We start from the raw sequence: 25838 nt of genomic DNA, 5'->3' as shown, positions 1-25838 counted from the left end.
GGGGGACATGACTAACCAATCCTATAGGGGAGGAGTGGCATTGCTGGTCAGGGAAAATATCTTGGCAATGCTCAGTCAGGACAGACTGGAGAGCTGGTCTAGTGAAGCTTTATGGGTAGAACTGAGGAATAAAAAAGGTATGACCAAGTTACTTGGATTATATTATAGACCACCCAACAGTCTGCAGGATTTAGGGGAGTAAATTTGTAAAGTGATTGCAGAATTTTGCAATAAACATCTAAGAAGGTTGTGATAGTAGGTAACTTTTCACATATTGACTGGGACTCCCATAAAGTAAAAGGACTGGATGGGAAAGAGGTTGTCAAATGTGTCAGGAAAGATTCTTTAATCAGTACATGGAATTCCCAACTAGAGATGGTGTGATTCTAGATCTCCTATCGGAATGAGACAGAGCAGGTGACAGGTTTGCGTAGGGGAACACTTTGCATCTAGTGATAATAATGCCATTTGTTTAAAGGTAATTATGGAAAAGGATGTGTAGTCCTGAGGTAAAGATTCAAAATTGGAGCAAGACCAATTTTGACGGTATCAGAAAGGATCTGGCAAGTGTGGATTGGAACAGGTTGCCTTCTAGAAAAGGTGTATTTCGTAAGAGGGAGGCCTTCAAAAACGAAATGTCGAAAGGATCTGATTGAATGCATAGAAGGTTGGTCAAGAAGGTTTAGTCTTTTGGCATTAAAGATGAGGCAGTAAAATGGATTAGGCATTGGCTTTTTAGGAGAAGCCCCAGAGTGCTTGTAGATAGTTGCCTCTTAGTAGTAGAGTGCCACAGGGATCAGTGCTGGGTCAACTGCTGTTTGTCATCTATGTCAATGATCTGGATGATTAACTGGATCAGCAGATTTGCTGATGGCATCAAGATTTGGGGTGTAGTGGACAGTGACTTATCAGAGTTTGCAGTGGGACCTGGACCAGCTGGAAAAAATGGCAGATGGAATTTAATGCAGACAAGAGTAAGGTGTTGCAATTTGGGCAGACAAACCAGGATAGGAATGTTATGTTAAAGTTGTGTGAGACATTGGTGAGGCCAAATTTGGAGTATTATGTGCAGTTCTGGTCACCTACCTACAAGGAAGACATCAATAAGATTGAAAGAGTACAGAGAAAATTTGTAAGGATGTTGTCAGGACTTAAGGACCTCAGTTATAGGGAAATGTTGAGTATGTTAGGTCTTTTTTCCTTGGGGTTTAGGAAAATGGGAGGAGGTTTGATAGAGGTATACAAAATTATGAGCAGTGCAGATAGGGCAAACGTAAGTAGTCTTTTTCCACTGACGTTGGATAAGACTGAAACTAGAATACATAGGTTAAGGGTAAAAGGTGAAATATTTAGGGGAACCAGAGGGAGAACTTCTTCACTCAGTAGGTGGTGCGATTGTGGAATGAGCTACCAACAGAAGTGGGAGATGTGGCTTCAATTGCAACATTCAAGAGGAGTCTGGATCAGTACATGGATAAAAGGGGTATGGAAGACAATGGTCCAGGTGTGGTTCAATGGGACTAGTCAGTATTAATAGTCTGGCACAGACTCGATGAGGCAAAAGACTGTGGTGCCTTATGACTCTATGTTAGGGCGGTGAGTAGGGTCTGTGGATTTGCGGACGAGAAGATCTAGAAACTTGGTTTGAACCTTGCAGGAAATGGAAAATCCAGATTGAAAGGAAATAGAGGTCTTGGTCTCCCTTATTATAGCTTTGATACTACTGGATGGAAATGGCAAGGTTTGGGGATATATCATGAAATTTGTATATGTTGTACCGGTACTTCATAAGCCAATGATGCAGGACATTTTTCTTATTACTAAAAACAGTAGTAGTGGTCCATCTGTCTCATGCTGCCAACATTTCAGTCTGCATACTTGCACTTAGAACTATAAATAAATTTCTGCCAAAACTAGATACAGCTGGTATTGGAACTATCTCAAATTCTTGGTCTAACTTCTCCTTCAGTCTCATGCTCAGGTTTGTCCAGATGATGCTGCAAAATAGGAATTATGAACTGAAGGTATAATTTGCACTGCAGCTAATTTTACAATCTCTGTTTAACTGGTAAGAAAAAATAGAGTATATAATAAAATGATAGGTCAGTGGAAAATTGCACATTTTGCACTGTTACCAACTGTCATCGATTATATTATTGTTACATTACCTAAACCTCCTGGTAGAGCTTTCACCACATGTTTGAGTTGTGCGATCTCTAAGGACTCCCACAGAATGCTATCTGTGCATTTTCTCTCTGGATCCAAATTGAATCTGTGGAAAAAGAAAAAAAAAACTAATTCAGAATGCAAGTTTTGCAAGTTCTTCTGATTATTTTAGAATCATTATGGATCAGAAGAAAGCTCTTTAAATCCAGATCAACTTCTAGTACAGTAATCAGTTAGTTCTAATCTCCTTTTTACCATAACTAGGAATAATATGATTTAGAACAGATATGTGCACACTACAGTCCTTACCCAGACTACTGTACTATTCTGCAGGAGGTACACATCAGAGATAAAGTCAGCATAACTTATACATCCCCAAATTTCCCTTGATCTTTATTGACTTTAAAACTGTTAACCTGTCACTACTTGATTTCCTGGCAATATAATTGTATGAAATACATTTTCCATTTTGATTATTTATTAAGGTGAGGACATGTCAAAAGTAGTGGATTGGGTGGACATGATCTTTGTGGTCAGGAAGTTCAAGAAATCTCCACACTTATTGAAGACGGAAAATAAGGTGCATTAGAATAAAGAGTCGAAGATTTGTATTTGCATACTGGGATTATCCTGGATCGATGAGATTTTGGCGGATGGAACCCAGATGTATTTTACAACAAAATCAATTATATGCCATATTTAAGTTTAGATCTGTTGGATAGGAGGATAGGGATGAACACTATATCAGGGAAAGTACTGGTTGACAGATGACCTTTCAAGGAACAAGAGGCATCAAACTAGAGGAATATTTGGTGGGGTACTGCAGTAACTGTCTAAGTGAGCCACCCCATCCAACACATCATTCTCTGCAACTTACACAATGGGATCGTACCACCAAACACATCTTCCCCCGACACCCTCCGCTTTCTGCAGGGATCGCTCCCTCTGTGATTCCCTTCTCCAGTCATCCATCCACACTAATCTGCCTCCTGGCATGTATCCTGAAAGTGACAGAAATGCTACACCTGCCCATTCACTTCCTCCGTCATTTCCATTCAAAGCCCAAAACAGTCCTTTCAGATGAGGCAACACTTCACCTTCACCAATGGGGTTGCCTATTGTATCAATGCGACCTGCTCTATATTGGTGAGACCCAGCATAAATTGGAGGACCGCTTTGTAGAGCATCGCTACTTCATTTGCCAAAGACAGAATTTTCTGGTGGCCAACCATTTTTAATTCCTCTCCCCATTCCTGTTCTGACATGTCAGTCCATGTTCTCCCTGTTATGTCACAATGAGGTCAATATCAGGGTGGAGGAGGAACACTTAATATTCTGTCTAGATAGCCTCCAACCTGAAGGCATGAACATCGATTTCTCTTCTTGTTTTTGTTTTTTTCTTTCTCCCTCCCCTTCCCTCTTCTTCTATTCCCACTCTTGATGCTTACCTCTTCATCTGCTGATCATCTCCCTCTAGTACCCTTCCTTCTTCCCTTCCTCCCATGGTCCACTTCCCTCTCCAATCAGATTCCTTCTTCTCCTACCGTTCACCTTTCCCACCCACCATAGACTGATATGATGAAATAGGGCTATGCTCAATGGACAAATTTCTAAAGTCAGAAGACCTCAATGTGATATGTAATTGAGAGCTATACTTAGAATTTAACAATCTGCACTGGATAAATGGTAAAATGTTTAGCTAGAGAGGGTAACTTCCTTTAAGGAAAACATGTCATCAGTCAATGCCTACATCTGCCTAGGTCATAGTGATCATGCAATTATCCATGAGAATCACTTGAATGCCAAACCACAAACAACAGACCATTTCATGGATGGGTGGAGATGGAAAGAGACACTTGACAAGTTGCAGAAAAATGAGAAAGCAATAAGATTAAGAATATAGACTGAGGCAGCTGCTCAAGGGAAGGCATCAGAGGTTGCTCAGAGACACAGAGGAGAGCTATAATTAAGAGGGATTGCAGTCTGGGATGCTAAAGTTGAAAGCAAAGAGTACACTTTTCCTGCATTACTTTCTAAAAAAAGTTGTTGGTTATTTGCTTCAGCATCTTCATTTTATGGCTTGGCATCAAACCATTTCAAAATTGTACTGCAAAGCATTTTAGAACAACTTCCTGCATCGTTTGTTCATTGCTGCAAAGATGACAATTCTATACTGAGGTATGTTGCGAGTGTTGGGTATTCTCCAAAAGTATTTTTTCTTTTGCAGTCATTTTCTACAGATGATCATATACAATTCCATAACTAAAACATGAGAGGGAACACTATCTGATTCATTTCAAAGTGCAATGCATAATTTGCTTTCATATTGTACAGATGTTGTGGTCAACTACTGCATTTCTAATATACTTTTTAACTTTTATCAGACAAGTAATTGGATTTCAGATTTTTTGGTTTATGGTGCACCTTAATGAAGTCAACAAAGAAATAAATCATTGATACATATAGATGCAAAATATGAACTTATTTTGAAGTACATGCGTCAAAGGCTGACTCACACATGGATTATGTAAACTACATTATCCATTGATGGTCCATATCACTTTTGGTTAATACTCACCGTATTGACCCACTGAATAACACAGGATCTTGAAGGATGATAGAAAGTCGGGATCGTAACATGCTTAGTGGTAGTTTGGAAATATCAATTCCATCAATAATTATCCTCCCTATAGTAACAGGACATGAGCATTCAGCAAAGTGTTAGTTTTCAAATACACTGCTGTAAAACAATGTTCCATTTTAGTAATATAACAGTAATATTCTAATTTTCTTTAAAATTAAACTTAATATTCAGCTTTTTTTGGTAACATTTTCCTCATTTTGGTTGAAATATTTTGATTAATTTCAAACAGGCATTATCTTAAACTGCACTGATCAGAACTATTGATCAGAGAGATGGATGCAAGGTTGAAAATGTGCCTTAGTGGTTGAATTTGCTGCTTGTGCGTCAGAGTGGAGAGTGATAAGGATTTCAGCTACATCACACTTTTCTCTTGGCCTCAGCAATGGGTAATTTGTTTCTTAAAGTTTAAGTCATGGTTTTGGTGAGAGTTTGGGGAAAGGAAGAAACATATATTAGATCTAAATTGTTTTGATGTTAAAGAGGCCAGGTGGTCTAGATTGTGCTGGTAAATGTGGGCAAGTCTGAAACTCCCATGTACAAAGTCAAACACAGAATTTCTATCTTTGCTTATGGAGAGTTATAGTAAGTTTCAAATATTTCCCTTGAGAACTCCTTGGCATCTGGGAATACAGCTCAATCATGCTGAGGCCAAATTAGAGCTGGTGCTTGATCCCCAGTCTCACTGATTTAATTTAGATTGTTAAGGAAAAAACAAGCATTTTAGTTTCACACACGAGGAAATCTGCAGATGCTGGAAATTCAAACAACACACACAAAATGCTGGTGGAACCAGAATTTTGTGTGTGTTGTAAGCATTTTAGTTTGTTCTTAATTATTTCTGTTCTGCACGTTTTTACCTGACTTTTATTTTACTAGCTTTTAAATTGTTCCCGAATATCACCAAGACCTCTAATAATCTTTGTGTGAAGTAATTACAAAAAACTGTTATTAAGATGGCGCCAGTATCTGGAGACTCTGCGCATGCTCTCCAGAGCAAACTGCCCTCTACACTATCCTATACCCGAGAAAGTAAAGTTATATTCTGGATTTCTATTGCTTGTATAGAAGGATATGACATAGTATGATTAAGGCAAGTTTTCTTTGTAATCGTGTTTTGTATGTACTCTTGCTGTAAGGTTAGTTCAACTATTGTATTTAGCTCTGTTTCATTGAATCTTTTATTTAAAGATTTAAATTCACTTGGGAGCATTGCAAAAGATGACCTCAAGCTTAAGTTAAAGAGTTCCCTATTCTTACACCAGTTGTACTATTTTACTGTTCTCTAGTAAAGGCACATTCAAAATGTGCTTATAAGAATTACTAGTAAAGGGAACTTTCTTATACACCAAAGTAATAGATTAAGAATTTCTATTACTTTTTACATTAAAATATGATTAAAATCAATGAGTAATTCAGGTTTTTTTTGTTTGGAACATCAACTTTTACATTTACAGGGTTGTTTTTACTATGCCAGAACTGTACTTCAATTCAAGCTATGCATTGAACCAATGTATTTTAAAATATTAATATCTATGAGTGAAATTTAAAACAGCAGTTCCCTAGAAAAACGGGATTGTTAGATATAAAGAAGTAAATTACAGAATGTATGCAAAACAAACATTGTGTTAAAAAACTTTACCTTCAAACATATCTACCATTCTGAAAAAGGCTAAAGAAAAGGAAGATTTCCCACTGCCTGTTCGTCCACAGATTCCAACCTGTGTAAAATAGATTCTGTTATCAAACAGCACCAAAACACATAGGAATGCATATAAATGTCATGTCACATCAACATAAACATTTTTAAAATCATTCTTGCATTTTTATATATCATAACTTGGTTTTTGCATCTAAAAATAAAATGACACTTACAGCACTCAGTTGTTGTAGAGTAAATCTGTTTGTGGTTTCCAAGAATGCAGGCAAGTGCAGTTAAGTATGGAAGTCCAAAAATTTTGTTGCTCCTCTGAGCTGTGTTCACCTGTACCACGTGGAAAGGCTGTTTTTGAAGACATGTAAAGATGTAGAGTTGCCGTGCCTACTCATTAGTTACCTGTTAATATGCTAGCAGTGGGTATACCTGCTGCATTCGTAAAAGCACAATCAGAGTTGATTATTGCCAAGCAACTTCCATGCACTTGACTCCATCTTGTAAACTTCTTGTTTATCTGAATAGTCCAACACAATTCTTAGTTTAGTTGCTATCTAACAGTGCAGGTGTTTTAATCTGACTGACCAAAGAACTAGTTATATAAAGCAGAGATCACCTCAAAATGATTCTAAGCAACATTTTCTCACAATTCAAAGCTCCAAAGTCAATTAATTAGTGTTATAAAGGTGAGTAAAATAGCCAAACTATTCCATAAATAGTAATGACACATGAGTGCCCTTAACTTTCCTATTTTTGGTCGCACTAAAAATGGAGAGGGTCCTAAAGAAAATTGTTTTAGTTAAACTATATTTATTAATCTGAGTAGACAGATGAACCACAGTTTAAACTACCTCAAAGGTCAACTCATCTGACAATTTAATATTCCCTTAATGCTGAAGATTAAGAGCCTGTAATGGGGTAGGATTAATCGACAATCTTCCAGTTGATGGGTACTTCTCCAGACTTAGCTAAGCTAACATCTGTTCACAATATGTTTAATTGCAGAAATTTGCATTATTTTAAAAGAAAGAACTATCAAACATCCACTTTCTTATTGACTTATTTATAACACTGTTTTTGGTATATATTTTGCATTGTAAAGGTCTTAAAATTCTGATGTTTGTTGTCTTGCTAAGCAAATATCCATTGGCTTCAAATTTTGAGCTTTTTCGAGATTAAGTAATTAACTTACCAAGGTCTTTATTTTGGCAAAAAAACATAATAATAAAGATAAAAGACCTGCATCTTTTTAAAGTATGTTTCTCATTTCTTTCCTATCCTGAGGTCATGTACTCATATTTGAGTATACTTTCATTCCTCAGTAGCCCTACAGTGCTATCTATTTTAGAAGCCTTTTACGGCATGCTTGATTATGAATACAATATTGGTACAGATTTCTGGCCTTGCTTTTGAAGCTCCAACGTAAATGACTATTAAATATAGTAGAACTACTGCTCAGTGAACTGGATTTATTCAAAAGGTAGAGAAGGGGAAGAAAAAGCACTTTGTAATATAAGTGCAATGCTTTTAAAAATCTATTTCACTGGCTTGTTCTCATTATGTAAACTGCTTTGTTCTGTGCTGTAGGGAAGAACTTCCACTCTGCAAATAGACACACAAACATAGATGGTATCATTTTCCTGATTGCCCTTCCTTTTGTTAAGGACTGCTTGATCTGTAGTCCACAATGCCTTTCCTGCCATAATTAAAGTTGAAAATGAGCCATACATGTTTTGTGAAGACAATCCATATCCTCCTTATTAATCTTTTTAATGGCCACAATGTACGACTTCCAGTAAGGCAATTTTTCAGAAGCATAGTTCTACTGTGACAGTACTCGTGCATTCCTCTTTTTATTCATGTTTCAGTCATTTGAAGGCAAAATTTTAAGGACCACCATGAAAGTGATGCGAAATTAAATTGCAAAGTACAAAAGAAAGATGCCAGGATCCAAAATCATTTTAAGCTGCAGCAACACCTGGTTTGCTCTTAATGATGACTACAGTACTTGTTTAGACCCACTGTGATTATACTTGATTATTATGTTGGTAGAATGGATTACACAATTTTGTGAGCAGCTAGCACCTTGCAAAGAGGCACATACTAATCAACCCTAGCTATTACCATTTAAAGGGTAGTAGAGGGTGGAGCCAGAATTCTGCAGGTAAATATAAATATGGTGAAAGATTCCTAGGGCATTAAAGGGTTGAGCAAGCTTCATGAGATTCACTTATTTGTACTGCAAACTGAGGAAGAAAGTAGCAACAGTAATCCAATAGATGTTATGATATATATCAGACACATTTGCTCCTGAAGAAGGGTCTTAGCCCGAAAAGTCAACTGTTTATTCATTTCCATAGATGCTGCATGACTTGCTGAGTTCCTCTAAACATTATGTGTGTTGCTTTGGATTTCCAGCATCTGCAGACTTTCTCATTTAGACATATTTGCTGTTGTGTTTCCACTGCTGCTGCTAATCTATTGGCTTATATTTACAATAAACTGCATTGTACAGTTGCATGTGGTTAACACGCAACATCAGCTGCATTGTTGAATCTTAGTGTTACCTGAGTGGCTCTACACAAACAAAAACTAATAGTGGAATATGCCTACACTGCATATTTACAGCAGGCTTGATCACTGCATGTGCTAATGCATTCCCAGATGCAACTGCTAGTCGGATTCACATAACAATTATGTAGACGAAGGATATCATATTAGAAGGAAGGAAGCACTTCAAAATAATGGGAGCTACATGGGTGAATTTAATGGCAAACTACTGCACGAGGCCAATTTCCAATCAGCAACTTCACATATGTTGAACTAATGGGCCTTTTACCTTTTGTCCTGGACTGATGTGGGCATTCACATTCTTTAACACTGGTTTTAGGGTGCTGTCATAGCGAACACTGAGATTCTGGATTTTGATCTCGCCTTCATCTGGCCAGTTGGGAGGAATCTGCGAAGGTGCTGTACCGTGTTATTCAGGATGAAAAGAAATAACAGTTAAAAAACTTACTTATTAAACTTAACTACTTGATCACTGGCATTTTCACAAATGTTTTGTCTGAAAATGCTCACATATAAGTCCATCATAATTTTCTGTTTCAATTTTAAGGAGGCTGTTTATTCTCTGCACAGCACCTAACTGTACTTCCATGTCTGCTAGATTGCGTACCATCCAGTTCAAGTAGTTTGAAATCTGTCAAGAAAGGAAAACAATCAAGCATGTTACCACTTGCAGCAATTGGTCAAGCACTGAGCAAGAGATAAATGCAAACTATAGGCGTAATAACCATCCATCTAATACCAAATTCAAAGTTGAGTAACTCATATTTATGTAAATTATCTTTGAACATAATTGAGCAATTGAAAGGATTCCTAATTTAAAATCTCAACTCAAGCCGTAATCAGAAAACTATGAGAAATTTCCACTTGGAAAAGTAGCTAATAGGTTTCAAAAAATAAAATTTGGGTTGTACTCCCGAGAACATCTGAGGCTAAGGGGAGACTTGACAGAGGCATAACTAGGATAGACAATTGGAATCTTTACCCCAAGGTAGAAGTATAAAACACCAGAGGATATGTTTTTATGGTTAGGAGGAGGATGTTTAAAAGTGAAGTGAGAGGCTAGTATTTTTAAGCAGAGTGGTAGGTGCCTAGAAAATGTGGCCAAGAATAGTAGTGGAAGCAGGCAGTTTGGTGGAGTTTAAGAGGCTTTCATAAATATGAAAGGAATGGGTTAAATGAATGATACAGGGGAGGAGGACATTTAGTAAAAATTGGTGTCAAGATTGGTTCAAAATTGGGGGGGGGGCACAAATGGCCTGACCAGTGTTGTACTGTCCTGTGATCTATGTCTCCACTTCCAACACACTGCAGGTGAACCACGTTCATAACTAATACTGAGAACCTCCAAATCAGGGATCTTAGCAAGTTCAGTAAGCATTTGTCAGCAGGTAATTTTGATAGAAAAGAAAATTTTAAAGATTAGTGTAAAGAATCCACAACTTGTATTTGTAGATAGGGATGACCCTGGATCAGAGATTTTGTCAGATTGTGTGCTACTGCAAAGTCAGTTAATGGTTATATTAGAGTCTAGTTGAATAAAGGGTATGGAGATGAGCACTCCACGAGAGAAGCTGAGGAAAAAGATAGCCTGACAAAGGACAAGGGGCATTGAAGGGCAGGGTTGATTGGGTATTGCAGTAAATATATAAATGAAGTGGAAAGCTAGAAGTTAGTTACTTGATGTTAAAATCTGAATGTAAATGAGTTAGTGAGATGCTTTTCCTGTGGATGACACACAGGGATATCACTGATTATAAGGAAGGTACAGAAATTTGGCACGTCTTACCAATTTTTATCAATGCACCACAGAAAACTTTCTATCTGGACGCATTACTGCTTGGCATGACAATTACTCTGCACGTGACCACAAGAGAGCTTAGTACATCTCAAGAACCAGCCTCCTCTCTATGGACTCTGTCTATAATTCTCACTGCTTTAGTAAATCAGCTGGCCACCCTGTACATTCTCTCCTCTCCCCTCTTCTACTGGGCAGAAAATTCAAAAAGAGTGAAAGCATGTACCACCAGGCTCAAGGACAATTTTGATCCCAATATTATCAGACTCTTTAACAGACCTCTTGTCTGATAAGATGGACTCTTGGTCTCACAATCTACAGTACCTCATTATGATTTTGCACTTTGTTGTTTACCTGCACTGTGCTTGTTAGGTAGCTTTTATACTTTAGTCAGCATTGTTGTTATTGTACCTTATTCTGCTCAATGCTTTGTGTAATGAATTGATCTTTACAAACAATATGCAAAACAAATTGTTCATTGTAACTTGGTGACAATAATAAATAAATACCAATTCTTGGTATTGGCCTGAACTTTTAGTAACATCCTAATTACAGTAGGAAAATTGTCAAAGCAATAAATTTAATGTTCTTACCATTAGGGCATAGGTCAGTCCCAGACCAACAAGTCCTGATGCAAGTCCGTAGTACAGTGAGTTGGTGATAGACGCAACTGCTGCAATGAGAACTACACATGCTCCTATATATTCCTGGAAATAAACATAGGAAACAGGCTGATATGCATACAAATCAGAATAAAGCAGGTGTCAGACCAGGGCTTGGTACAAGCAATTGCCAGAATCAGAATCAGGTTTAATATCACTGGCATACATTGTGAAATTTGTTGTCTTTCCAGCAGCAGTACCACGCAATACATAAAAATAGAAAAAAAATGAGAATTTCAGTAATTATATCTCTATCTATATAATGCCTTTTTTTGAGGCATGGGGTTGTGCATTCAAAACTCACTTACTGAAATCTCTTAGTGTGTAGCTTCATAAGTAATAATCTTTAAGGCTCTGGGTGTATCTAGATTAATTACCTTCAAACTAAATCTTGAGTGTAGGCCAGTGAAGTTAAACATTCACCTTTGGTAAGCTATTGTAGGGATGTCTAATGTGTTATTCAAATCCTAACTTTATAAGATTGAGAAAACACAATGAAAAACAATTAATATTGAAGACTCCAGGTCTGAAGCCCTTACCATACGAACTTCGAGCCAACGATTGGCAGCTGTGAGGAACAAGGAGGCAATGTTGTTAGTGTCCGTCAGCTCCAGCAGCTTGTGCCTAAAGCGATTTTCTTCCCTGAAAACACAGCCATACGGGTTTCATTGGCAACAATTTTACTGGACATGAATATTTTTTTTTACCAAAACCATTCTTCCCCCTTGGTGTTTATTCACCATCTAAAATAGTTTAATTCTGCACCCAATTCAGAATTTTAGCATTAGAATGACCTATTGCTATGTAATTATGCACAGACATACTCTCTGGTTCCATTTCTGTCTCCTGAGACTATGTTGACTTCTCATGCTAGGGACTGGTTTCAGTGTTCAAATGAAGTGGTAGAGAGAACTTCTATGGGTAATCCTATGACAGATGTTGACATACAATATGGGTTGTGAGGACAGAATTGAGCTTTACTGGGTTAGACTCCATGATCAATTGGCTCTTAAACATACATAACTGAGGCTAAAGATAAAGTCATTTGGTTAAGAGATTGTAGTTCTAATAAATCAGGATTTTGTACCTTCGGGGGTAAGTATGAACAACTAACAGGAAAAAAGTAAATTTGGGATTAATGAATATTTACACATAGCTTTATCTTTAAGCCATAGTACATTCCACTAAAGTTTCCTGACTTCATTGTATCATCATTCTCAAAGTCTGACATGGTCACTCTGTCCGATACCTCAAAGCAGGTGGTCATGGTAGAACTGCCAGTTCCTTGGGAAAACTGGATTGAGGAGGTGTTTGAACGTAAGAAAGTCAAATACCTGGAGTTGGTATAGCAGTGCCAGACACAGGATTGGAGGGCACAATATGAGCCTGTAGAGCTGAGGTGTAGAAGTCTTTCTGGCTGCTCACTGTGCAGAACCTACTCTCTCCTTGGCATTACTGGGGCTACAAAGGAAAAAGCAATTGGGACTGTCACAGAGGCTGCTGACTGAGCCTCCAGATGACTATGGTTCAAGAGGCGTGATCCATGGACCAATGCTGCTGGGACAAAAGCCATGGCCTGATCAACCCCGGCTGGGTCGCATGCACAAGAGTGTCTGATGTTGAAAGACCCAAAATACGTGATGATCCCAGGTTACATTATTAATGATGTGTTCCAGCGCTTCCTAGGATGTATCTCAGCGTTATACATAGGCTGTAAAAGGAAGGGCATGCTGGGAGATTCTACTTTCCTTGGGTTCACTGTCAGTATAAAAATAATTTACAATTGTATTGGAAAAATGCAATTTGCAAGATTGTACAAAATTTACAATTCATCCAGCCCTTTTACATTGCAATACCATTCCATACTTTTTGCATTTTTCAATGCCAAATTCTACCTTCTTTTGGGCTGCAAAATAGCAGTGAAGATTTCATATCTTTATATAGACATTTCTGACTCTGATTCCACTGGAAACTGTAAACTTTTGCATATTTCCTGGTAGTTTTTGAACCCAACTTTCCAAATTGCAGGTTAATAAGGTTAGTTAGATGTGAACTGTTAAACTCATCAAGCAACATTTATTGCAGATCTAACTTTAGCTCAATTTATCATCACTCCTCATGATAAGATGAACTACGAGATAATATCAAATAAACAAAACACTCAATTAGTAACCATTAATGCGAAATTAGATACCGACCTACAGCTTTGCCAAATACATGAAGTTTATAAAGGGACATTATCCTAACATGCTCTGATGAAGCTAGCTCCTCAAAGTAATTACACATACATTATTATGCAATCTCCTGATGGGGAATCAGAATGCCCATTCTGTTTTATATATGGAAAATTTTGGCAGAATAAGAACATAAAACAAAGTGAAGCATATGATCCCTTAAAGCTGCTTAATCATTCAATGACATAACAGCTAATCTGATCTTGGTCTTGCTGTCTTGTCTCCTATAATTCTTTATTTCATAATAGTGCAAATATCTTGACCTCCAATTCGTTCAACGATGCAAAGCTACCATTTAATATGAGATTATATTGTTTTACCTCAAGGCCCGTATTGTGATTAGACCCTCCACAGTCTCAGAAAAATGTGAAAGTACTGGCAATTGTGTGCTGTCATCCAATTGCTGGAGGTCTCTGCAAATAGTAAAATGGTAAGATGCCTGTCAAAGGTTTTAGGTTCTAATCAACTTTATTCAACTACTACTGATTAATACATTTGTGATAGAAGCACTATAGAAATCCTGATGATCAATAAGATTGTTGAATTTAAGTTTAAAATATTTATGGAAAATTTACATGGAAGTGCATTTGATCAGAAAAGAATAACTCAGAATTTAGCATTTATTAAAAACATGCATAAATTATACAGATCTTCTGATGCAATAAACTGGGTATTGTTGCTTCAATATACAAACAGACCCAGCATGCTAATTGTTTGGTTTATTTGATAAAATTTAATAAGATTCATTAGAAATTGAATAGTATTTTATTTTTGTTCCCATGTTCACAGGAAGGAGCTGAAGGACTAATGTTGTTAGTAACATAGAAAATAGGTGCAGGAGTAGGCCATTCGGCCCTTCGAGCCTGCATCGCCATTCAGTATGATCATGGCTGATCATCCAACTCAGAACCCTGTACCTGCTTTCTCTCCATACCCCCTGATCCCTTTAGCCACAAGGGCCATATCTAACTCCCTCTTAAATATAGCCAATGAACTGGCCTCAACTGTTTCCTGTGGCAGAGAATTCCACAGATTCCCCACTCTCTGTGTGAAGAAGTTTATCTTCATCTCGGTCCTAAAAGGCTTCCCCTTTATCCTTAAACTGCAACCCCTCATCCTGGACTCCCCCAACATCGGAAACAATCTTGCTGCATCTAGCCTGTCCAATCCCTTAAGAATTTTATACATTTCAATAAGATCCCCCCTCAATATTCTAAATTCCAGTGAGTATAAGCCTAGTCGATCCAGTCTTTCTTCATGTGAAAGTCCTGCCATCCCAGAAATCAATCTAGTGAACCTTCTTTGTACCCCCTCTATAGCAAGAATGTCGTTCCTCCCATTAGGGGACCAAAACTGCACACAATACTCCAGCTGTGGTCTCACCAAGGCCTTGTACAACTGCAGTAGAATCTCCCTGCTCCTGTACTCGAATCCTCTTGCTATGAATGCCAACATACCATGTGCCTTTTTCACCGCCTGTTGTACCTGCATGCCCACTTTCAATGACTGAGCAAGTGTTCCCTACCTTTCTTATGCCATGGACCCCTACCTTTAACTGAGTGGTCCATGCACCCCAGGTTGAGAACCCTGTTTTAGAGTGTTTTAGACTAAAACCAGGAGGACCAGGAGGTGATTTCCCTATGTTTCAAATAAATATAAAATAAATAGGTGATAGCCATAGTTTGTTTTTAATAAATAAGTAGTGCCTTTAGCATTAAACCATGAGCCATGGCAGATGAAGGTGGGTGAATCAGCAGAAAAATAATGTACCATCTTAATTTGGTTAGCAGAAGATGCACTTCTGTATAAAGCTCTTCAGAAAAGCAAATCTGTTCTGAGACTTTGTACATAAGTCATTCAAAGATGTCTTTCTTTTTAATTAATGGAGGTTTTCCATTATTGACAAGGCTCCGCAATGCTTCAACTTCATTTCCTGTACTACCTACCAAATATTGAAAGGCCTAGATACAGTGGGTCAGACACATTATTCATCTCTTTCCCTTTAAGTATTCTGAAGGACCCATTCCCTCCACATCTCTCTGGTCCACACTTCTAACTCTACCAACCACTCCCTTTATGGTGCAGGAGATGGCAATATCTACTATATCTTTTTACCTATTCCCTTCCTACCAATTAGCAAACCTAAGAGTCCTTCCAGGCGATTTTTGCCAACTTACTGCATTGCATTTAATGCTCATGATGGGGTATCTTCTACACTGGAGAAATCAAGTGTAGATTGGGTAGCTAACTTAAAAAGCTGTCATTCAGTGTGCAGGGCTGTCCTTGAACATATAGCTTCCTATCATTAAATTTCTATCCATTTCTACACTGACCTACTTTCACCCTCTCAACAATGTGCAGTATAAGCTCAAGGAACAGCAGCTTGCTTTCAGTCTGAATACACTGCAGCTCTTAGTTCCTAACATTATATTTATCTGTTTTGTGTTACCATTCCTTCCTGTACTTCCCCTCTCTAGTTGGGGCTGTACTATTTCATTTTGACTATTTTTTTTGTCAAGCTAATAGCTATCTTAAAAATCAGTAATTCAAAGCAGCAATAAGAGACAATCCCCGTTCTGTCTACCCTCCACCTCTCTGAATGTAAAAACATGTTTATTTTTTCACATCCCAGTTTAACTGACAGACTATTTCTCTCCCTACTGACACTGCAGCGCTTCAAATATTTTGTTTCTGATACAATATTCTATTTACAAGCTGATTGTATTCTTAGGCAATGTTAAACAAATTTAAAAAAATCAAATAGACTTGGCACAATGATTTCATCACATTTTGACTCAGTGAATTCTTAAGAATGGAGAATGACATCTAACTCATTACAAAAGAAATGATTCACACATCAATGTATATCATTCATGTGAATTAACGCTCGTTGTTTGTTGAAAATGTGTATTGTTCACCTTGATGTTGTCAATGCAGTGATTTTATAAACTTAATTCTCTAAAGAGTTGTCAATCCTAGCTTCTGGTGGTCAGTTACCTGGATGCCACTCTGAAGTACTTCTGGATAAAGTAATAAGCCACTGCAAGTGGAACAAGTGCAATGATGAATATTGGAGTCACATACGAAATCACTGCCAAGGCAGAGAGACACAAAAGAGTTGATCGACTGAGACACTCCAAGGTGGCAGGAATGTGCTGAAAACAAAGAGAACAATACTGGTAATCCACCCATCAATGCTCATCCTCAAAAGTTTGCCGGTTATAACAAATTATCACTCAAATTACCCACGAGAAGTCCGGGGAAGCTGAGGAATTGTGCATAGAAATAACTAGTTATCACTCTTAGTATCAAATCAGTTACCTAAATATCCACCTGGACTGAGTTGTGAAAAGGACAGCTGCTCCATTGGGAACTGGTATCTTTATCCAGCATGGCGAAAGGGGGATCTGCACTGGGAGTCTGATTTCCCACTCGAGCTGTCTCTTCTCCACTGGTTGTTCCAGACTGCCTTACCAACACACACAAAATGCTGGAGGACAGCAGGCCAGTTTTAGCCCAGAATGTCGACCGTTTATTCTTTTCCATAGATGCTGCCTGGCCTGCTGAGTTCCTCCAGCATCTTGTGTGTGTTGCTCGGATTTTCAGCATCTGCAGACTTTCTCTTGTTTGTTCTCAGCTGTATGCCAGCAATGGCTGATGTACAAGCAGCAAATCTAAATCTGGGTTAGGATTTTTTTCCTTGCTTTTCACATAAACTACTCTAAAGAAATTGTAAAAGGAATGAACTGCATTTTAATTTTTTAACTGAAAATCAGGGATACATCGAAATAGGTGAAACATGCCTGGGTTGCTTATAGTGACGTATATGTACTTCGGTAATGAATTTACTTTGAACTTTGGATCTTGTTGTTCCCCTGCAGTTATCTTTTGCCTTTGGACTAGCACGGGAAGTGATGTAGTGTGAGTCAGTTGAGCATGATTTGGTCCATGGTTTCAGTGAGAGGTCTGTAAATCTTTTCCCATAATGATTGCAAATGAAACAAATCTTGCATCAGAGTAAAGCTTGAAGAGGAGATGGACAAGGGAGATGAAAAGAAAAAGTAGAGATGATACAGGACAAATTCTACAAACAGTTGCAAGAAGAGTCTGATCTTTTTAGATGTTTTTACAAAACCTTTGAAGATAGCGGTGTGGAAAAACAAAATGATTAATAAAACATATGTCAAAAGTTTTGAAATTATGCAAAACCCAAGTGGGCACTAAATTTTTAAGGAAGACTAATGGAGCAAATACAGAAGAGATTAATAGGGATAATTAGTGCTCAGTTCCTTAGTTTTCCTGAATTGTAAATCAGCTGCAGGAATGAGAAGTTTATATTTGAATAGAGAGACTGCAAATATGGGATTCTAGGCTTTAGAACATACAGGATTCTGGGATTTATAACCAATGGAATTGGGTACAAGATCAAGAAAAACATTAAAAACCTGTATAAAGCTCTGAGACAACCACATCTTCAGAATGTTGAACCTTGACTATTGGAAAGGTCTGAGTAGCATTGTTTCAAAAAGCAAGAAAGAACCAGTGCTGAAAATAGAAATGAAAACACAAAATGCTGGAAATATCCAGATCAGGCAGCATCCAAACATGTTGGCAGACCTTCTGAGTATTCCCAGCATTTCCTGTTTATATTTAACTATTTTATCATACCTGTGTGTAAGCTTTAAATAGCATCTTGACATATCATGACGATGTTGCAGAAGCTTTGGCAAGCACTAATAAGGCAGTTGACAGTTGTACTGAAACCTGCTGTAAGCTTAATATTAGAGGCGGTCAGTGACCAATCAATCTGCTCCATAAGGAGATGGAGAACACTAAATCAAGTCAGAGTTTGCTCCACAGGGCTGAAGATCTGGAGAGCAAGGAAAAGGTGGTACTAAAGGTCCAAGGAAACCTGCTCAGCCCTGCAGTAAAGTATCATTTAGATTAGGTGTTAGTGTTTTACTGAATTTGACAACACATAGCTTGCCAACTTAAATGTGATCACCACCATTTGTGTTACTCTCATGGCATTGGTTCACAAGTTTTTCTAATTTAGACCTGCCTGATTTTGTACTTCTGCAGGTTGAGGTTTTATAAAGCATTGAGTATAACTTAAGAAATTTTCTGCAATAGGGAGTTCAGAAATCTTCCAAACCTATCTTACCTGATCAATGATATTGGTATCTGCAGAAAATCGGTTCAGGATGTTCCCAAGAGGAGTGGTCTCAAAGAATCTGAAGGAACAATTGGATTAGTGAAATACGTTTACTGAGCTTTTAGAGCTAGTTTACATCATTATTCTGCTGTGCTTGAAAAGTGAATTGGTTCTGTTAAAAACACCCATTTTGCATGATCTCATATGATTAGTCAGTAGAGAAATTACATTAATGTTTTGTTCTAAAAATTGATGTAATTACTTTTACAAACATGATTCACAAGTGCAATACCTTGAAGCTGAAACAGGTCCACAATTCCTCCAGTTACTTATATGTTATCAAGTTTTAATTTGTGCACCCTGACATATGAAACCCACATTAGTGTAGATATAATTTTTGAAATTTTCACCAATTATCACCTTTAACAACATGTCTTGGCAAATATTCTTTGAGAAATCTGCTAGGCCTGCATTGAAGCCAATTGACAATTTGCATTTTGACATTATTGAGACATACTAGGACTCCAATCCATTTATTTTGATGTTTTGGCTTTTACTCTCTAGTTGGAATAAGCACAGGCAATTATGGCAATTACTGTTGAAAGCTATTTTAATTTCAGAAGTTTTACTTTAAAAGCAGAGGTGTAGTCTTAATGTAACCAACATAGTGTGAAACTGAAGTTAACAGAAAAAACAGATACTGTACAAATTAGGCTTAAGATATGATGATGTAAGTTTCTTGAGAAAAGGTTTACATTAAAATTGACTTTTAATTTGAGAACAATGATTGAAAAGGTAGTTTGGTACCGCATTGGTGCTAGGATGACTTGGTTGAGTAAACTCTTATGCAGTTCCTTGGTCACTTTGAGGCCTGTCCATTCCACAGCGATGGAGGTAACCAAACAGAGGACAATTCCCAGGCAGCACAGAATGCTGAACACTGTTATGTAGGAAGAATGACTGAAGTGGCAATCCTGGGCAGCAAATACAAAATAATTCAATAAGCAGATTGCAATGCTAGAAGAATACTAAAGGATTAATATTTCATTAAATGAGTTCCAAGTTTAATGGCATTAATAATAGTCCTGCTAAGAGTACATCTATACTGACCCCTCCAAATAGTCTTTAATTTAATGAGAAATTTCAAAAATTCCATTCCAGATTATACTTCTGATAACCTGCTCTACCACATCAATGGTTAACGAATGGATGGGCAAGAGTATGGAAGAATGTTGGTAAGTAAAATAAAGGAAAACCACCAAAACATGGCACTGGCTATATAAAGCTGGATTTTACCAGGTGTATATGCAACCATGCATAACTTTGACACCAATGAAACGCTTAATGATTGCAAAGTGTCTGCAGAATAATTGGTTCTTTATTAAGTCTTGCCATTTTAAATTCCCAGTTCATACAACTAACGGAAGAGAACTTCTTATAGTTTGCAAGCAGAGACATTTGTTTTCTGCATACAGCCAATTATCTGGGAATATGGAATCAAATTAGATCATTCTTTTACCCTTGGCTGGCAAACCAGATGTGACAAAAGCATGCTAGATATAGCAGTAGAAGGACTCAAAACTTCAGCACAAATACTAGGTGCCTTTACCTGGACCAAAGAACAATTTCTTTTTTCTGCTTCAATCTTGACGTAGATAGCATCCGAGGTCCACTTCGCTAGCCAGTAGTCAATTGCCACCATTACTGTGTGTTTGAAGAGCTGCGAGAAGATGAGCAGGGGCAGCAAAAGGCAACCTGCCAAGCTTAAATATTTGCCACAGGCACTCCATGGCATCTTTGCTCTTTGGAGCAGGACAGAGGAAAGGTTGTCCTCATCGTCACCTTCTGCCATATCCTCTAAAGCAAATGTATAAAGGAAGCCATAAAGATAATTATTTTAGCTCATTTTTACTGCCATGTCTGTAATCTAACAGTGTTACGTCTCTCTATTCTTTTTCTCCCACAGCAAATGATCTATGACAAGCACACACTAACATGGTTGCTTGTCTGTGAACTTTCTTCTTATGCTGCCCTTCATAGCAGTTTGGATACTTTTCATGACGTACAAACAAGCTGGATGAACTCAGCAGGTCAGGCAGCATCTGCTGAAAGGAGCAGTCAATGTTTTGGGCCGAGACCCTTCGTCAGGACTAAAGAAGGGGGGGGGCAGGAGCCCTATAAAGAAGGTGGGTAGAGGGTGGAAAACCAGTCAGAGGAAAGATCAAGGGGTGGGGGAGGGGAAGCAGGGAAGGGATAGGCAGGAGAGGTGAAGAAGGAATCTAAGGGGAAAGCACTATGGGTAGTAGAAGACAGAATCATGAGAGGTGATAGGCAGCTAGAAGAGGAGACAGAGTGAAGGTGGGATGAGGGGAGAGGGAGGGAATTACCGGAAGTTGGAGAATTCAATGTTCATACCAAGGGGCTGGAGACTACCCAGACGGTAGATGAGGTGTTGCTCCTCCAACCTGAGGTTGGCCTCATCATGGCAGTAGAGGAGGCCATGTATGGACATATCCGAATGGGAATGTGAAGGAGAGTTGAAGTGAGTGGCAACCAGGAGATCCTGTCTGTTGTGGCAGATGGAGCGTAGGTGCTTGACGAAGCAGTCCCCCGATCTGTGTCGGGTCTCGCCGATGTAGAGGAGGCCGCACCGGGAGCACCAGATGCAATAGATTACCCCAACAGACTCACAAGTGAAGTGTTGCCTCACCTGGAAGGACTGTCTGGGGCCCGGAATGGTGGTAAGGGGGGAGGTGTGGGGACGGGTGTAGCACTTAACGCTTGCAGGGATAAGTACCAGGTGGGGGATCTGTGGGGAGGGACGTGTGGACCAGGCAGTCACGGAGGGAACAATCCCTGCGAAAAGCAGAGAGGGGTAGAGAGGGAAAGATGTCCTTAGTGGTGGGGTCCTGTTAAAGGTGGCGGAAGTTGCGGAGGATAATATGCTGGATCCGGAGGCTGGTGGGCTGGTAGGTGAAGACAAGGGGGACACGGTCCCTGTGTGGTGACGGGAGGATGGGGTGAGGGCCGAAGTGCGGGAAATGGAGGAGATGTGGGTGAGGGCATCATTGATGACGGCAGAAGGGAAACCGCGATTCTTAAAGAAAGAGGACATTTGGGATGTCCTGGAATGGAAAGCCTCATCCTTGGAGCAGATGCGGCGGAGACGGAGGAACTGGGAATAGGGAATAGAATTTTTACATTTGGCAGCATGGGAAGAGGTATAATCAAGGTAGTTATGAAAGTCAGTGGGTTTATAGAAGATGTCAGTGGACAGTCTATCTCCAGAGATGGAGACCGAGAGATTGAGAAAGGGGAGAGAAATGTCCGAGATGGACCAAGTGAATTTGAGGGCTGGGTGAAAGTTAGAGGCAAAGTCGATGAAATTGACGAGCTCAGCATGGGTGCAGGAGTCAGCACCAATGATGTCGTCAATGTATCGAAGGAAAAGTTGGGGAGCAGTACCAGTATAGATTTGGAGCATAGACTGTTCCACATAAACCACGAAGAGGCAGGCATAGCTAGGGCCCATGCAAATGCCCATAGCTACACCCTTGGTTTGAAGAAAGTGGGAAGAGCTGAAAGAGAAGTTATTAAGTGTGAGTACCAGTTCCGCCAACCAGAGGAGTGTGGTGGAGTTGGGGAACTAGTGAGGTCTATTGTTCAGAAAGTAGCGGAGGGCTTTGAGGCCTTCTTGATGGGGAATTGAAGTGTATAAGGATTGGACATCCATAGTGAAAATGAAGCGGTTGGGGCCGGGGAACTGGAAGTTATTGAAGAGGTGGAGGGCATGGGATGTATCCCGGATGTAGGTAGGGAGGGACTGAACTATGTCTGACAAAATGGAGTTGAGGTAGGCAGATATAAGTTCGGTGGGGCAGGAGCAGGCCGAAACTATAGGCCTACCAGGACAGTCAGGCTTATGGATCTTGGGCAGGAGGTAAAAGTGAGCAGTGCGGGGTGTGGGAATTATGAGTTTTTTGGCTGAGGATGGAAGGTCTCCAGAGTTGATAAGGGCAGTGATGGTATGGGAGACAATGGTTTGATGTTTTTTGGTTGGGTCCTGTTCCAGGGGTAAGTAAGAGGAGGTGTCAGAGAGCTGCCGTTTGGCCTCACTGAGGTAGAGGTCTGTCCGCCAGACCACTACAGCACCACCTTTGTCTGCGGGTTTGATGGTGAGGTTGGGGTTAGTGTGGAGAGAGTGGAGGGCAGTGCTTTCAGAGGGAGTGAGGTTGGAACAGGAGAGAGGAGTGGTGAAGTCGAGACGGTTGATGTCTCGGCGACAGTTGGAGATGAAAAGTTGGATACTTTTCATGTCAGAATATAGATCTCATACATAATCTTTTTTTAAGAACTCTGAACATCTTTCCTTTCTTTTCACTTTATTTTTTCCCTACAATTAATTTTTTAAAACATTTTATACATGTTGTCCACTATTTCTTAAGTTACTTCCATCCTACTATTCTTCACCATGATAAGACTGTACATTTTAGACATGCTCAGTTCTTGTTCCCATGTCCACTCCAGTAGCATACTATCACAAATATTCCAAATGCTTTCTACATTCCATTTGCTACCCTACTGCAACTTAATTATTTTCCCAGTTCTGCTACTTTGTCCTCAAATGTTAGCTTTCTTTCACTATTCACGTATGCCACTTAACCTACTGAGTTCTTGCAGCATTTCCTACTTTTATTTCAGATTTCTGGCATCTGCAGTATGTTTCATTTTCATTGACATATTGGAAGCTATTTTTGCACTTGTCAACTTCAGCAAGCCTCCTTTGTTTTCCTTTACTGCATTCTGATTCTCATAACACTGAAAGTGTATTTAAAGCATAGAGCTCTGAGCTGAGAAATGGCAAAACTTTTCCATTTTGATACTGAGCACCAGAATAAAGAAATTACAAGTGACATTGCATAGTTTCTTCCCAAAAGATTCACTAAAATCAAAATTATTGTGATCCCTGCATTTCATCCAACAGCCAAGTTTGTCATCTCTGCTGAGCACCTATTAGGATTTAATACTGAATGCCTGGCCCTGCCTTTGTACATTCTGTGAAGACTACGCAAATCATAAGATCACAGAAAAGTTATGTCACAGAAGAAAGTCATGGTACCCATCACTTCTGTCAGTCATAAAAGGGGCAACCCAATCTAATTCTATTTTCCAGCAATAGGTCCATATCCTTACAGTTCTTTGTTCATCAAGATCGCATCCAAGCACCTTTGAAATATGATAACAATGTTCTCAGGTGATCAGTTCCTAAACCCTCCCACCCAATGGTGAAAATAAAGATTTGAGTGAATTTAAACCCAGACAGAATGTCAAAAGTCACTTTTCGTGCTATTTTTATATGTAATGTCTTGGATGAATTGTTAAAATCTCAATAATTATTTGCATCGCACATATAAACAAAGGTTATGGCATAAGATGGTAGCATGAAGACAATTTTATGCCTTCAGAACACCTTTACAATTTAGATTAATACCTTCATCTTCAGCTTCTTGCAGTGTTTTGAGGAGGGCCTCCCGAGAGTACATTGCTCTGCGCAAGTTCTTCCGCTCCAGTGCAGTTTTATTTTCAGCTACAGTTTCCTGCAGATCAAAGTAACATTTTAACCTTCTTCACACTCAAGGTGAGAATTTGAAATATTAGCCAAGATTGATATTCGAACTGGGGGGAGTCTTGGACCAGAGCGCACAGCCTCAGAATGGAAGGACATCCCTTCAAAACAGAGATGAGGAGAAATTTCTTTAGCTAGAGAGTGGCGAATCAGTGGAATTATTGCCACAGACAGCTATGGAGGCTAAGTCATTGGGTGTATTTAAAACTGAGTTGAATAGGTTCTTGATTAGTAAGGGCATCAAAGGTTATGGGAAGATGGAAGGTGTATGGGGTTGAGAGGGACAATCAACCATGATGGAATGACAGAGTAGAATTGATGGGACGCATGGCCTAATTTTTGCTCCTATGTCTTTTATTCTTATGGCATTGAGGAATGGGAGTTTGGTGTAGTACAGGTGCTGGATTTGAGAACATTGTGTTGGAGGAAAAATAGATTTGAATGCATTTGAAAAACACAGTACTGTTGTTGCATATGACAATTTTTTTTGTTTATAATACACCATGGGGTTAACTTCACATAAAGGAACTGAATGAATTCAGTGAGTCAGGCCATCACCATGGAGGGAAATGGAAAGTCAATGTTTCAAATTGAGACTGTTCATATGGAAGAGGGAAGACAGCCAGTACAAAATGGTGTGGTGTGAGAGCTGGCAAATGATAGCAGGATCCTGCTCAGGGGGTTATTATATTAAACTACACCCTGCCAAAAAAAAAAATCCAAACTTATTCCAATTCAAATCTTTCCATCTGACAAGGAAGAACCTTTTCTAGTCCTTGATCCTGCCTGTTCATTAGTGTTTTCCAAAGTTCAAAGAGTTCAGGATCAGAATTCTGGATATCCTTGAGTGTGCCCTCTCTCTGAATAGTTCCGTCCTTCATGGCTATGATCTATGGAAATAGAAAGCACATTAAGATATACAACATAGAAATGTTCAAATAATATACATTATTTAAATAATAATTAAAATAATAGGAAATGGCATGAGTCTTCTTGGGAAGAAAAGCCACAAGGTCATAGACTGGTTATCCATTTATACATGAAATAATACTCTGCCAATTAAAATAATTATTTTCAGTTTTGAGAATGCCAAACTGATTCCCAAAAGCTCATGTTTAAATATATCACTGGGATCAAAATAACTTCCATGTCTGTTTTATGATCTTCTATTGAGTAATAACATTTAAGTGCTTCAGTAGTACTCAGAATTACAGAGTACACTCATTTCCCAAAGTATATTTCTTGCATCAGAATGCTCATTCTGTTGATTTTCATTGCAAATCTTCTTGCAAGGAACAGTGTAAATGATTAGAATGATCTCACTCATTATATTT

At 38.8% G+C, this 25838-nt stretch overlaps 1 protein-coding gene across 3 annotated transcripts in view; it reads right to left on the bottom strand.

Moving 5' to 3' along the window:
• The window catches only part of abcc8 (ATP-binding cassette, sub-family C (CFTR/MRP), member 8), a 184986-nt gene that overhangs the window by 12810 nt on the left and 146338 nt on the right, over positions 1-25838 (bottom strand). For all 3 annotated transcript variants that reach the window (XM_073049473.1, XM_073049475.1, XM_073049476.1), the window contains 14 exons: positions 25269-25394; positions 24370-24475; positions 20488-20735; positions 19686-19852; positions 18888-18957; positions 16721-16878; positions 14044-14136; positions 12029-12131; positions 11421-11534; positions 9543-9663; positions 9301-9431; positions 6450-6528; positions 4745-4853; positions 2169-2272 (listed from right to left, as the gene is read on the bottom strand). In XM_073049473.1, the coding sequence (XP_072905574.1) occupies positions 2169-2272; positions 4745-4853; positions 6450-6528; positions 9301-9431; positions 9543-9663; positions 11421-11534; positions 12029-12131; positions 14044-14136; positions 16721-16878; positions 18888-18957; positions 19686-19852; positions 20488-20735; positions 24370-24475; positions 25269-25394 (1729 nt within the window). The remainder of the gene's footprint in view (positions 1-2168; positions 2273-4744; positions 4854-6449; positions 6529-9300; positions 9432-9542; positions 9664-11420; positions 11535-12028; positions 12132-14043; positions 14137-16720; positions 16879-18887; positions 18958-19685; positions 19853-20487; positions 20736-24369; positions 24476-25268; positions 25395-25838) is intronic.

This window comes from Hemitrygon akajei, chromosome 6 (assembly GCF_048418815.1).
Source record: "Hemitrygon akajei chromosome 6, sHemAka1.3, whole genome shotgun sequence".
NCBI lineage: Eukaryota > Metazoa > Chordata > Chondrichthyes > Myliobatiformes > Dasyatidae > Hemitrygon > Hemitrygon akajei.
This window is presented reverse-complemented; position numbering and strand designations above follow the sequence as displayed.